At 43.1% G+C, this 13,917-nt stretch overlaps 1 protein-coding gene across 5 annotated transcripts in view; it reads left to right on the top strand.

The window, feature by feature from the left end:
* LOC142465105 (protein DGCR6-like) overlaps positions 1-9,962 on the top strand; it is a 27,144-nt gene extending 17,182 nt beyond the window's left edge. The window contains exons 4-6 of one of the 5 annotated variants that reach the window (XR_012787786.1): positions 33-173; positions 2,075-2,280; positions 9,493-9,962. Coding sequence is in view for 3 of the 5 variants with exons in the window: in XM_075569022.1 (XP_075425137.1) it covers positions 33-173; positions 9,493-9,576 (225 nt within the window). In the remaining 2 variants the exon portion in view is untranslated. Of the gene's footprint in view, positions 1-32; positions 174-2,074; positions 2,281-5,822; positions 5,883-9,492 lie in introns of those variants that run through there. The other 4 variants (XR_012787787.1, XM_075569023.1, XM_075569024.1 and 1 more) reach the window with 4 other exon arrangements.
* Positions 9,963-13,917: the final 3,955 nt, after the last annotated feature.

Raw genomic sequence — 13,917 nt, 5'->3', positions numbered from 1 at the left:
TTCAAGTATTCTCGCTCTTTTATTGTCTGTAGTCTCTAGACCAGCGCATTAAAGAGGAGCAGCGAATGATGGATGAGAAAATTGTTCTGGAACTGGATCAGAAAGTGGTAGATCAGCAGAGCACCTTAGAGAAAGCGGGCGTTTCCGGCTTCTATATCACAACAAATCCCAAGGTACTGGATACGTCAGATATATCTGCTGTATGGGAGTGTGCCAATAAACGCTGTGCCCTTGGGTTTCGCTGGCACCCCTAAGGGGATCCCTGCAACTTTCAGGTAATTTTAAAATTGCCGAAAAACAGAATTGACCATGTATTGATCTCAGACACGCTATTAGAGAGGATTGGTGTTCCTTACAATGCATCTGATCTCAGACACGCTATTAGAGAGGGTTGGGGTTCCTTACAATGCATCTGATCTCAGACGTGCTATTAGAGAGGGTTGGGGTTCCTTACAATGCATCTGATCTCAGACGCGCTATTAGAGAGGGTTGGGGTTCCTTACAATGCATCTGATCTCAGACGCGCTATTAGAGAGGGTTGGGGTTCCTTACAATGCATCTGATCTCTGACGCGCTATTAGAGAGGGTTGGGGTTCCTTACAATGCATCTGATCTCAGACGCGCTATTAGAGAGGGTTGGCGTTCCTTACAATGCATCTGATCTCAGACGCGCTATTAGTGAGGGTTGGGGTACTGCACAATTTTACAATAAAATGATAGGCTTCCTTAACCAAATAAAGTTGCAAACCACTGGTATAGACTATTCTGTTCTGCCAGACGTGGTGTTGCAATGCTTTGGGAAAGCAAGCCTATCTATCCGTAAAGATATTTTTAAAGGAACTTGTTTTTCCGATTTATCTTTCCTACATTTTCCTTCTAGCTGCTTGGTCCCACTTAGAGACATATGTTGGATTTGCAGTACACAATCACATGATTGAAGTGCATTAAAAACAATATTGATCCATCTGTTATTGCAGCAAAGGAGGGAGAATGAGCAGTAGGTAGTCTGATACCGATTATTGGAATAACAGATGGTTGATAAGTTACAAGCTTTTGAAACCACACAGGGTTCTTTGTAAGGTATTGAAATATTTCAAAAGGCATGTCTGATACGAAGCTAACATGAAAACTATGCATTGCATTGCGTGTGACTCTTGTTTACTTGTCTTAATCCAAGATTGTAACAGACACATGCTTTGTGCTAAATCATCTAGCCGTAGGGCAGCACTCCACGATAGATAGTTTATGCCCTATCCTTGCAGGATATTCAGATGCCTAAACCCCTTTTTAGGCCCTCATTCAATATTGTATTGTATGTCTTTATTTATATAGCGCCATTAATGTACATAGCGCTTCACAGTAGTAATACATGTGGTAATCGAATAAATAACAGATAATATAAATAACAGATCATGGGAATAAGTGCTTTAGACATAAACATAACATTAAGGAAGAGGAGTCCCTGCCCCGAGGAGCTTACAATCTAATTGGTAGGTAGGGAGAACGTACAGAGACAGTAGGAGGGAGTTCTGGTAAGTGCGTCTGCAGGGGGCCAAGCTTTATGTATCATGTGTTCAGAATATTCACAGTGCTATATTGCAGTGACCTAGCTTCTCTGTGGAAGGGAAGACTCTGTCCGAGTTCGACAGAGTTCTGTTCAATTGCATAGAACTGAGGCTTCCTTGCCATGGAGAAGCTGCTTTACTGCATATTTATTTAGGGACTGGTTTTATGACTCAAAAAGTAGGGAGAAAAAGTGACGCACAGAGGAGTATAATTTGATAGATCACAAACCTATGATCTGTGTGTCATGTAACTCCTACCTTCTAGTTTTGACACTCCCCTAAATTGCAAGCAGACACACATGGGGCAAAGATCTTAATCCATGGAGTCCTATGATCAATCTTTGAAAATGGAGCATATAGTAGAGACTTCTAAACATGGAGTAAAGCAATGTAAAAAAATACAGTAGTAGACAATGGCTGTCTTGTCCTATAGACGAAACAAATACCAGAAAATAGCATTTAAAAAGTTGCTCTACCTCCTTGGGTTATGGTTTTTTTGTTGTTGCTAGTTTTGAAGTGGGTATCCGGAGCTGAACCACGTTAACTTGAGCTCTGTGGACCGTGTGCTGCCCGAGATACATACCCGGGAAGGCGCTTTCGGCAGGCGCTCCGGCTGGGCACAGAACAAGTGTGGGCTTAAAGGTCCCGAGGGCCAATAGAAAGCCGCAACATCACCCCTTTAAACACATATGAGATACCGGCAGCCCCTTTTAAGGTAAGTATCTCAGGGAGCAGTGGATCCCCGCAGCTTAAATAAACACTGTACAGCTCCAGGGACCTCCTGCTTCCCACCTAAGTGGATTATGATTATTTTGTATTGTATGTCTTTATTTATATAGTGCCATAAATATACATAGCGCTTCACAGTAGTAATACATGTTGTAATCATATAAATAACAAATAATATAAATAACCGGTCATGGGAATAAGTGCTTCAGACATAAAAGTAACATTAAGGAAGAGGAGTCCCTGCTCCGAGGAGCTTACAATCTAATTGGTAGGTAGGGAGAACGTACAGAGACAGTAGGAGGGAGTTCTGGTAAGTGCGTCTGCAGGGGCCAAGCTTTGTGTATCATGTGTTCAGGATTATCCAGTGCTATTCATATGCTTCTTTAAGCAAATCTGTCTTAAGGTGGGTCTTAAAGGTGGATAGAGAGGGTGCTAGTCGGGTATTGAGGGGAAGGTCATTCCAGAGGTGAGGGGCAGTCAGTGAGAGGTTTAAGGCGGGAGAGGGCTTTAGATACAAAGGGGGTAGAAAGAAGACATCCTTGAGAAGACCGTAAGAGTCGGGATGGTGCATAGCGAGAAATTAGGGGTGAGATGTAAGGAGGGGCAGAGGAATTTAAAACTTTAAAAGTGAGGAGGAGATTTGAGTGTGAGATGCGGGATTTGATCGGAAGCCAGGAGAGGGATTTCAGAAGGGGAGACGCGGAGACAGATTTAGGAAAAAGTAGAGTGATTCTGGCAGCAGCGTTTAGGATAGATTGTAGGGGAGGCAGGTGAGAAGCAGGGATGGCCGGACAGCAGGAGGTTACAGTAATCGAGATGGGAGAGAATGAGGGCCCGAGTCAGAGTTTTAGCAGACGAGTAACAGAGGAAAGGGCGTATCTTTGTGATATTGCGGAGGAAAAAGCGACAAGTTTTAGAAACGTTTTGAATGTGAGAGGAGAATGTGAGAGAGGAGTCGAGTGTGACCCCTAGGCAGCGTGCTTGGGCTACTGGGTGAATAATCGTATTTCCAACAGTAATGTGAAAGGAGGAAGTAGGGCCAGGTTTGGGAGGAAGTATAAGGAGCTCTGTTTTTGCCATGTTAAGTTTCAGTCGGTGGATGCCATCCAGGATGATATAGCAGAGAGACATTCAGAAACTTTGGTCTGTACAGCATGTGTAAGGTCAGGGGTTGAAAGGTAAATTTGTGTGTCGTCAGCATAGAGGTGATATTTAAACCCAAAAGATGTTATTAGGTCACCTAGAGAGAGTGTGTACAGAGAGAAGAGAAGGGGTCCCAGGACGTTATTTTTTTTAACGGCAAAACTCCTTAACCCTTTGAAGGCCACAGGGGCCGCGAGGCTAGGGTGCCGGTGATCGCTCCGACACATGACCGAAGTGGAGGAGTCACCCCCGTTTGTCCACCACCAGTTCAGATCACGTCCTGCGCTCCACAGGAACGCAGGACGCGATCTCTCCATAGAATAATTATAGAAAACAAGCATTTTTGGGGAGGAGGGAGCATAGCTATGACATCTTGGGGCACCCAGGATGTCTGAATCCATGACTTAAAAGCTATATCCTGGGGCACTCGAGTGTGTAAAGGGTATTACCAAGTCCCATAAGAAACCCCTACAAAGGCAATTTGTTATAGCTACCAAAGTTATTATACTAAAACTTAAAACAATTAGACAAACATATTTTCTCTGTCGTCCCCATGACTGTGCACACAATGGGGTTTTATGCCCCTCCTCCTGCGGGATAGGGACTGCTTTTTGCCTAAACTTCCTGAAACATTCCAGTTATTTAATTTTTTTTTAATTACCTGCGTTTGAGGTAGAAACTGCAACAACCTAAGGTTATAGTTAACCCTTTGTGTGATCAACACCAGGAGAGAGCATGTTACACTTATTGGTGAGGTACTGCATTATACATCGTGAGTACAGGCATACCCCGCATTAACGTACGCAATGGGTCCAGAGCATGTATGTAAAGCGAAAATGTGCTTAAAGTGAAGCACTACCTTTTTTCCACTTATCGATGCCTGTATATGGAGATTTATTGATATTGGGACTATTATATCAACGGTTCTGCTTTCCCTATTTTGTTCTGTGATTGGACTATTAACAGCTGAGATTATTGTACCTCTCAGGAAAACCTGCTATTTAGTATTTTTATTCTCTGAAGCAAATTAAGGCTACGTCTATACTTACTAAGACGGAACGGAGGGGAGGCGCACCCTCGCTGCGATACTCTTGCTAAAGCCTGAGCGTTTTCATGGGTTTGCAGGGTATGCAGCAGGCGCGATTTTGGGGGCGTGTCAATAGGCGTGGCAATGACATTCCGGCGCGGACGTCACTTCCACTACTGTACCTCACATCCCGATCCACCGGCATTTTTTCAAATGCAGCATCTGAAGCACTGTGGTATTTCCCCCCGGTCTGGAAAGTAACTAACTTTAATTTTTTGCGTGTGTTGTGTTGTGTGTTTGTGTTGTGTGTGCTTACCACCGGCATCCAAAAAAGAAAAATGGCGTCACTTTGAAAATGTAACTTCACTTTGATTGGAGAAGACAGGTCATGTGATCATGCCATCGCGCAATAAATCACTTGGCTCTGTCTTCAATTTCGCACCGTTTTGAGCTCTGTCTGATGAGCGCGCTGGTGCCATCTATAGGCATCCTCAAAGAGGACAATACATGTGATCGCGCAGTGTGGGTGCGCCTCCCCTCTGTTCCGCTCCGTCTGAGTAAGTATAGACGAAGCCTAAGAATCACACTGTGGCACCCCTGCAATTACGATCATCTTATGTGAGATTCACACCTGTTGCTTTGACAAAATCATTGTGAGTTTATCACTTTTGTCTTTATAAATGAGCATTGTCTTTTTATGGATTAAAAAACACTTTTTTTTGTTTTTACCATGGAGCAAGGACTTTTCATTTTTTGTGTGCGCATGCGCATGCGCAGTGGCATGTTTCCACATGATTACCGAGCCAAAATGTGCCTCTATACATTTTAGTATTGAAGGGTTCATTTTTAACTACTCGTGACAATCGGTGGCTTCAATTTGAATGCAGCAGTTCATGTATCTATAAACTTGATTGGTATGTATCTTTGCAGGCCTATTGCCCCTATGTGGGTTTCATACTGTATACTTCATACGGACATGCATGCTTCATTGGATTGGTCTTTGATTAACATTTAAGAGAAGTGGCAGTGTTAAAGGTTTTATTAAAAGGGAGAGAACGCAACATCGCTATCACTCAACTAGAGTGTGTTTGCCAGGAAATACACATATTATAGTAACACAACAGTTGGTTAGTATTTTCATCCTCTAACTGTAGTGTTCCTTTGTACATTTCGCAAGGGGTAAGGGCTTAAGAAAAATGATCGAGGCTACAGTCGGCTATCCCGCCTACTCCATTTGTTCCTTTTAAAACATTGGAACCATGGAGGTCTCCGGGGCTGAACTGCACACTTTAGCGCCCAAGTCCCCACTTTCCAGAGATACTTACTAATTTAGTTGACATTGTTTTCCTCCCCTTTAGGGAAATCAAAATAGTCGCTAAATGTTACGGGTCCATGCGGAAACACCGGTAACTGAACCGGTAAGTATCTCAGGACCCAGGAGCTAAAAAAAAATATCACGACCCAGCTCCACAGAACCCCTGGTTCTATTTTTTTAAAAATATATATATATATATAAATATAAATAGGCCGGATGGCTTTTAAAAGGACGGATTCAGTGATGCTGCTTTATTTTTTGTGGCTATTTTTTCTTTTTTTCCCATTTTCTTTAACGCCTTTGCTATCAGAAGGGGCACAATGGGTACTGACACGTAATGCATTGTCGGCCCTTCTGGTAGGGTTTTTAAGGGTGTGTATCTAATTTATTTATAACGTTTATATAGCACCATTCTGCAGGGCGCTGTACATTAGTTACTAAAACTTAATTTGTTGGTGGTCAGGTCTCTGGATTTAGTCTTTTCGGGAGCATGGTGATGGGTCTGACAGTGGGGGCAGTGGAGGCAATTGGATCGGTGAGGTAGGTGACTTTGGAGGGTTTTGCAGAGCCTTTAGGAAGGGGTGATGGTAGGGGAGATCATGGGCGTGAGGGAGGGGATGGAATAGGAGGTTAATGGGGAATCATGAAATGTGATGAGATGAGTTTTGTGTTGGCTTCTGAAGATAGGGAGGAGGCAGATTTAATGTGGTGGGGGAGCTTGTACCCGTGGAGGGGGGCGAGCTTGTACTCGTGGAGGGGGACGAGTAAGACAAATGATTGAGATCGAGAGGAGGTGCTAGGCGGGTGGGGGTGAGGCTTGTGGCAGTCAGGGAGCGAATTGGACGGAAGGGATGTAACCAGAGATGGATGCTGAAAGGTAAGGAGGGGCAAGACTGTGGAGAGATTTGTAGGGGCAGAAATTTGAGAACACTCTGTTGGATGGGTAGCCAGTGGAGTTGGGAGAGGAGTGACGTGGGGATTATTGAGAAGCATACGGCCTGCAGCTTGTTGGAGGGGTATGGAGGAGTAGAGGGGAAGACCGAGAAGAAGGAAGTTACGGTAGTCGAGACTGGTGAAAATAAGGGAGTGGATGAGAACTTTGGCTGAGGAGAGAGAAATGAATGGACAAATTTTTCTTATGTTGTACTGATGGTAGCGACCGGTGGTAGTGATGGAGGTGATGTGTTGGGCGAAGAGTAGGGAAGGATAAAAGGTTACTCGACAGTTGTGTGCCGAGGGGGGGAAAGGAGATGAGGATGGAAGGGAGGGAGCAGGAAAGTAGAGACCATCAGTCTTCACTGTGTTAATTTGTAGGAAGTGGGAGGACATCCAGGTGGAAATGGCAGAAAGACAGGCAGAGATACGGGTAGAAAGTTCAAGTGAGAATAGCGCGAGGGAGAAATAGATTTGGGTGTTGTCTGCAAAAAAAAAATGGACGTTGAATCCATGGGAGGAGATGAGGTCAAAAAGGGGAGCAGTGTAGACGGAAAAGAGGAGTGGACCAAAGACAGAGCCTTTGTGGCACGCCCACTTGGAGGCTGGTGGGCGGAGAGGATGAATGGTTGATGGTGACAGAGTAGGAGAGATGGGAGGAGAGCCATGAGAGGGTGGTATCAGTGATGCCAAGGTTGGTGATGGTGTAGATGAGTAAGGTGATCGGTGTCAAAGGCTAAAGAGAGGTCGAGGAAGACGAGTTTGGAGTGGCGAACTTGGCGGAGAAAGTTGTGGATGGTGAGGAGAGCAGTTTCAGTAGAATGTGAGGGACAGAAGCTAGACTGGACAATGGGAAGGAGGGTATGGGTGTGGATAAAGGTGGAGAGTAGTTTAGAGAAGTATGGAAGGAGTGAGCAGGCAAAAGTTGCAGGGCAGGGTAGAGGTAGAGAGATCGTTTTTTGAGGAGAGGCATGATTACCATTGTTTTGATGGAGTCTGGGTATTGTCCACTGCAAAGGGAGAGGTTGAAGGAGGAGAGGAGGCAGTTTGGAATGGTGTCAGAAGGGAATGTGGTGGGATGAGAGCATTTGATTGAGAGGAGATCATCAGATTGGTCAGAAGGAGCGGAAAAAGTGGGTATGGGTGATGGATGGAGGAGGCATATACAGTAGCTTGATCACAATTGTCATTACTCTTGTCTCCTAATGACATCATCATGAATTGTCTGAAAAAGTAAGGCAATTTGGGAATTTGACCTTAGCACAAAAATATGCAATATCTTTGAAATCTAGACTGGGGCATGAGGTCTCCCGAGATGCCAAATACTACGTTGTGTTAATTTAGTTAAAAAAGTAAATATTAATATCTCTGGTACTGTGACTATAACATGAATTCTCATTCATGACAGCCTAGCTAGGGACACTATGTATGCCATAGCTAAGTTTCCCTCATTCATTGGCCTGTTGGCCATTTACTGCAGCTAGGCTTTACTTTCTTCTAACAATTGTATGAAATTGTTGTTCCGACCACAGGTACAAAATACTATTAGAAAAATGAATGGCTCATCAATATTGTTGGTCAAATTTCTTGTTGCCAAAATTGTTGGTACAGGTGAACCCTGTTATAACGTGGTGCTCGGGGTCCACATAATGAGACCCAGTTATAACCGTGAAATGGCCGCCACGATCAGCGAGGATTTACCCAGCATCTGCAGCTCTCTCCTCTCCCTGCTTCATCAGGCTGCGTCCATGTGCGCAGCTTTCAATTTGACTTTTGAGCGCAGAGGAGGGTCACATGACCCTTCTCTGTCCAATGACTGCCCAACAGTGAATACATTTGATATAATACACATGCAGAAATCGAACCCATGACCTTTCATATGCTAGTAGCAGTTCTCAAGCTGCAGATGCCGGCTAAGTCAATAAAGCATTGAATGTTATTTTTAAATAAAAACCCTTTGGAGATGTTTGTAAATCGGGAGCCACACTCAGACCGCGTTATATGCGGATCCACGTTGTAGCGGATCACGCTATAACTGGGTTGAGCTATATATTGTGATACATTTTTTTATTTTTTTAATGGACAAACATGATTTCTAGAAGACTAAAATAATTCAATTATATTCTGCTTATGGGCTCACAAAAACAGTTGTTTGAGCCGGTTTACTGGCTTTATCACGTATCAACCCAAGATGCTCTTCCTGCCCGTAATCTTTGAGATGTCTGTCATCTTCATACGTTTATTCACCTGCCTCGGACACCTGGAATTCTTAGATCCAGCTAATTTGTGCAAATATCTTCTCTTTTGAAGTCTCCTTCCAAAGGTTATCACCACCCTGTACATAGCTACTGTGTGTATATATGATTCCTTACCTTTCTGCTTCTACACTACACATGAAGTAGACGCCTGTGAAGTCTTGACATTTCTCCGCACAACCCTTTCATCTATGAAAAACTTCTTCTTATCCCAATCTAAAACAAAAGCACACTATTATTGTAATGGAAAATATTGAATACCATATTAGTAGGAATTAAATATTCCTTTATGTGGATATGGGTTTGAGGGACTTTTTGGGCACACATGGTTCCTGATTGTATACCAGCTGTAGACATTGAATTGAACTGGGCATCTCATTTTGTTTTTACATTAAAGCCGATAAAACCGTTGTGCTTATTTACTTTTGAGTGAAAAAAAACACCCGAAAAATTACTTTATTAAGATCGCATCAAGCGTGCTTTTACATAATTTTTACATTTCACCTTCTCTTTCTAATCTCCTAGGAGCTGATGTTGCAGATGCATTTATTGGAACTAATCAGAAGACTACAACAAAAAGAGTCCCAGACAAGCAAAATGTTTACGTGATTCCTAAATAACTGAACAGCAATTCTGCCACAATTGTGATATTTGAAGGTCAATACTTGTTTGTTTTTTTCTCCCAGGAGGAGGAATATTTCCATATTTTGCCATGATAAAAATGGTTCTGTTTCCGTTTGAAACAACTTCGCACATAACTTTTCATATTTTGTATTTATTCCGTTGTTTCTTGCATCTTATAAGAGAGCAGGCAGACTTGTATATACCAATGTCCGGACTTTATTTTTTTTTTTTTATATAAAGATTTTGAAGCTGTATATAGTCATTGTGTACAAATTGTGTTGTGCTACTTGGCAAGCTATATTCTATAATTTATAAAACCACGCTCCCCTACTGCGCAATAAAACTTATACTTGTCCGTTTGAAGTCCTTTGTCTCACTCAGAAAGGATAATGTGGATTCCATTCGGATCCTCTCTGATTCGAAAAACAGACGCTACTAAGTGTTACTGTTTGTACATTAGTCTGACAAAGTGTAGTCAGAGGTGCACCAAACAGACCCTGATATGAGATATTAATATTGTTGATAGAAAACATTATTTCAGAAAATTCTGATATGAAAAATCCCGTCCAAAAGTTTTAAGTGGAGAAAGCCAAGGTGATGGAATAAAAAAGGAAAAGGAAGAAAAAGCAGAGAAAAAAATGCCAATTGTGAATAATGAGACCTATCATTTTCTCCATTATAGATGCAAATGGAGAGGAGAGGATACATAATTGAAATTAACCTAACTACTAACAGTTCTAACCCCAATACATAATATAATCTTACTGGAATCTAGCATCAACGATCTTTATGTCAAATATAAACCTAAAGTGACAATTAGTAATACCTTAAAGTCTATATAACCAGACTCACACAGAAGAGACCAAAACGTTGAAACAGCTGTGAGTGGTTTTACTGGCTCTACACTTCTTTAACCCAGACTGTGCTGAAAAGCGGTGTAATATGCAGGCATAGTCGTATAGGGGTCAATGTTAGAATGGACAAAAAGTAAAAGGTGACGTGTGTTCATTTGCATGTCATTTCCCAGAATCCTTTGTTTCTGTTTTGTGACCAAAAGGTCTTCGTTTTTATAAATCCTTTATAGTCTCAAAATCCTAATCCCTCTCCAAGAATCGAAATCTTAATTTCTCTGCTTGACTTTCATATACAGCTCAACCCCGTTATAACACGATCAACGTGAATCCGCTTATAACGCGATTCCAGCGTGGCTCCCAATTTTCGTATTTGTGAATACTTTACAACACGATTATTGGTATGTTAAATACCTTTATTGTACAATGCATACAATTGTACATTATTTCTAACGGGACCTGATTATAACGCGATGTGATTCTTTGGACCACAAGCACAGCGTTATAAGAGGGTTGAGCTGTACTTCTAGTTCGTAGCAAATGCTTTTAATTCTTCCCAACTCCCCAAACAGTATATTTAAGATCCATCTTGGATGGTGGCAACTTGATTTTAAAATATAAGTATTACTATCGACCGCTTTGAAGAAAGTCTCAGTATTGATTGTGTCATTCTTTATCTAAATGGTTAGTCAAGGAATTCTATCTCCCGATCGCTCCATGTAGAAGTATTTTAAACTGAGATTATTATTAAAAAAAAAAAACTAAAAAGAGATTCAATTTATCCATACCACCCTTCCAAATGAAGAATATATAATCAATATATCTTTTCCATAGGACCAGATTTGCACTGAACGGGTTATTGGACCAAATGCTGTTCAGCTCCCATATAACCATAAACAAATTTGTGTAGCGCTGTGTGAACGTGGTGCCAATCCCAGGATAAAAACAGCCCGGTTTTGTGCTGATATTGCCTTGGTACATAGACCCTATAATGAAGAATCGTTTTGTACAGCCAACTAATGTAATGCCATTTTGCTCAGTGTATTAAGCCAGGGGTGCGCAAAGTGGGGGGCGTGAGATTTTCTTGGGGGGGGGGGATGCTGCAGAGGCCCCGCGCTTCCCTGAAAACATTTAAAATAAATGCCGGGGATCGCGTGAGGCCTCTGTAACATTTACTTACCTTCCAGTGACGCGTCTCCATGTCAACCAGGCGTCAAATGACGCCGTGGGGTCACGTTGCCATGGCATTTGACGCCGGGGCCGTGCAGGGAGGGGGGGCGCGAGCCGAAGGGGAGAGGAGACGGGGCGCATGTAAGAAACTTTACGCACCCCTGTATTAAGCTACGTGTTCTATTTTGCACTTGAAATATGACACAAATTCTCATGTAAGCTCTGCAGGTCGTGAAATAGTTCAGTGGTGTCCAACCTGTCCTCACATGTCGTTCTACCCAATGAATTGTAAAACGCTAGTGGTGGTATTGTAGAGACTCCTCTATTTTAACGGGGGGGAAAAGCTTTACTCTCCTTTATGGCTGTTCAATTGAGGTGAACTGAGAATTTCTACTAACAAAAACCGAAAGGCCAGCACATCATACAAAATGACACAACATACAGCTCAACCCCGTTATAGCGCGGTCCTCGGGGGCCACCCGATCCGACCGCGCTAGAACCGGGGTCGTGCTAATTTTTTTTTTTAAATGGCCGCCGCGCGCTTGATCGGGAGGGAGGGAGTAAGGAGGGAAGGAACAGGTGGCCGGAAGCCCTACACCTCCCCCAGCAGCAGCCCTCCGAGTCCAGCCGCAACCTGCTCCTTACCTCCCACCACCGGCATCCATCCCCCTCCACCGGCATCCACTTCCTCCCCCCCCCGAGGCCCCCACACCTACCGGCCCTCCGCGGCATAATCAGTTTTGGGCCTAGCCCACGCAGCCCTCCGAGTCCCAGCCTGCTCCTCACTCACCCCCCCTACCGGCATCCACACCTCCTCCCGACACCCCTCCCTCCTCCCGACACCCCCCCCTCCTCCCGATACCCCCCTCTCCTCCCAATACCCCCCCTCCTCCTAATGCCAGCTCCGCTCCGATCTCAGCAGCCGACACCAAAGGTAGGGAAGGGGAGTGGGAGGTGTGAGTGTGGTGTACTGTGAGTGCTGTGAGAGAGTGCTGGGAGTGTGTGCAGTGAGTGCTGGGAGTGTGTGCGCAGTGAGAGTGAGTGCAGTGAGAGTGTGCAGTGTGCAGTGAGAAAGTGCAGTGAGAGTGTGTGCAGTGAGCAAAAAAAATGTAAAAAAAAAATTTTTATTTATTTTTTAAAAACGGGAGCCACGTGAAAACCGCGTTATATAGGGGCGCGCTATAACGGGGTTAAGCTGTATAGTGCAATACCTCAGTGCTTATCTGCTCATGAAAAAGGGGTAATTTAGTTAAACCCTTTGGCCAAAAGGTTATAAGCCTGCAGTCACTTCATGGCATAACCAATCTGCAGGTCTTAACACTACCTGGCATTTCTACTGTTTAGTCAGTATAGGCCTGAATAAGATATGTCAGGAAGTAGTTAAGAAAAGGCGGAACCGTATAAAGAAGAATGATATATTTTGAGGTTTTTTTTTATGTATAAAATGTTTTACCAGGAAGTAACACATTGAGAGTTACCTCTCGTTTTCACGTATGTCCTGGGCACCGAGTTATGATGATACATGGTTGCATTAAACGAACAGTGGTAAGACATTCAAGTTACAGATAATTTATGAACAGTTAAAGATAATATATGATTATGGGGATATGTAACAATTACAGACAAGGGTAAAATTGTGTTAGAAAAGGTAAGATATGCCCGAAATGTGTTGTTAGAAGACTTTATCCAACCCATTAACCGAGCAGCAGAAGGCTGACACCCTTTGGCTGTCCACCTTTGGGGCGACGCAGATGTAGGCTGAAGGGGTTCTGAATGAATTCAGCTGGTCTGAAATTCCTTTGTCCAGTCAAACACTGCAGGGGATGGGGCTGACAAAACGGCAAGCAAACCCAGATATATACAATTATATTTATAGTGCCTCAGAATTACATTTACACAAGATCTGACCTTTAATAGAAATCTTTACTTAATGTTTTCTTACAATTAAAAACTTTAAAGTTCAACAAATTATTCTAAGTGCTCAGCGCCTGAAATTGAACCAACATTTTTGCAGACATTTTTTACTGCGTGACTTAGTTTTAGTCCAAGGATTCCATGTGTATCTACTGTTGAAATAATAATGCTGAAATGAATATACTGTTGAAATGGGTGATATATTACTGAAATGACCTGGGAGGGGTCTCTGGAGAAGAATTGATGGCGATGTTCTGTTTCCATTTTGTCTGTTCTGTTATGTCTTTAGTGTCCATTTTGTGTGTAAGAATGTGTGTGTGTGGGGGGGCGGGGGTGGTATGAATGAGATTCGCTCACAGTTGATTTACGACTGTGCCTGTCGTAACCCCCA

This window comes from Ascaphus truei, chromosome 13 (genome assembly GCF_040206685.1).
Source record: "Ascaphus truei isolate aAscTru1 chromosome 13, aAscTru1.hap1, whole genome shotgun sequence".
Lineage (NCBI taxonomy): Eukaryota > Metazoa > Chordata > Amphibia > Anura > Ascaphidae > Ascaphus > Ascaphus truei.
Note: the sequence above shows the minus strand (reverse complement) of the source record. Positions and strands in the feature narration are given on the sequence as shown.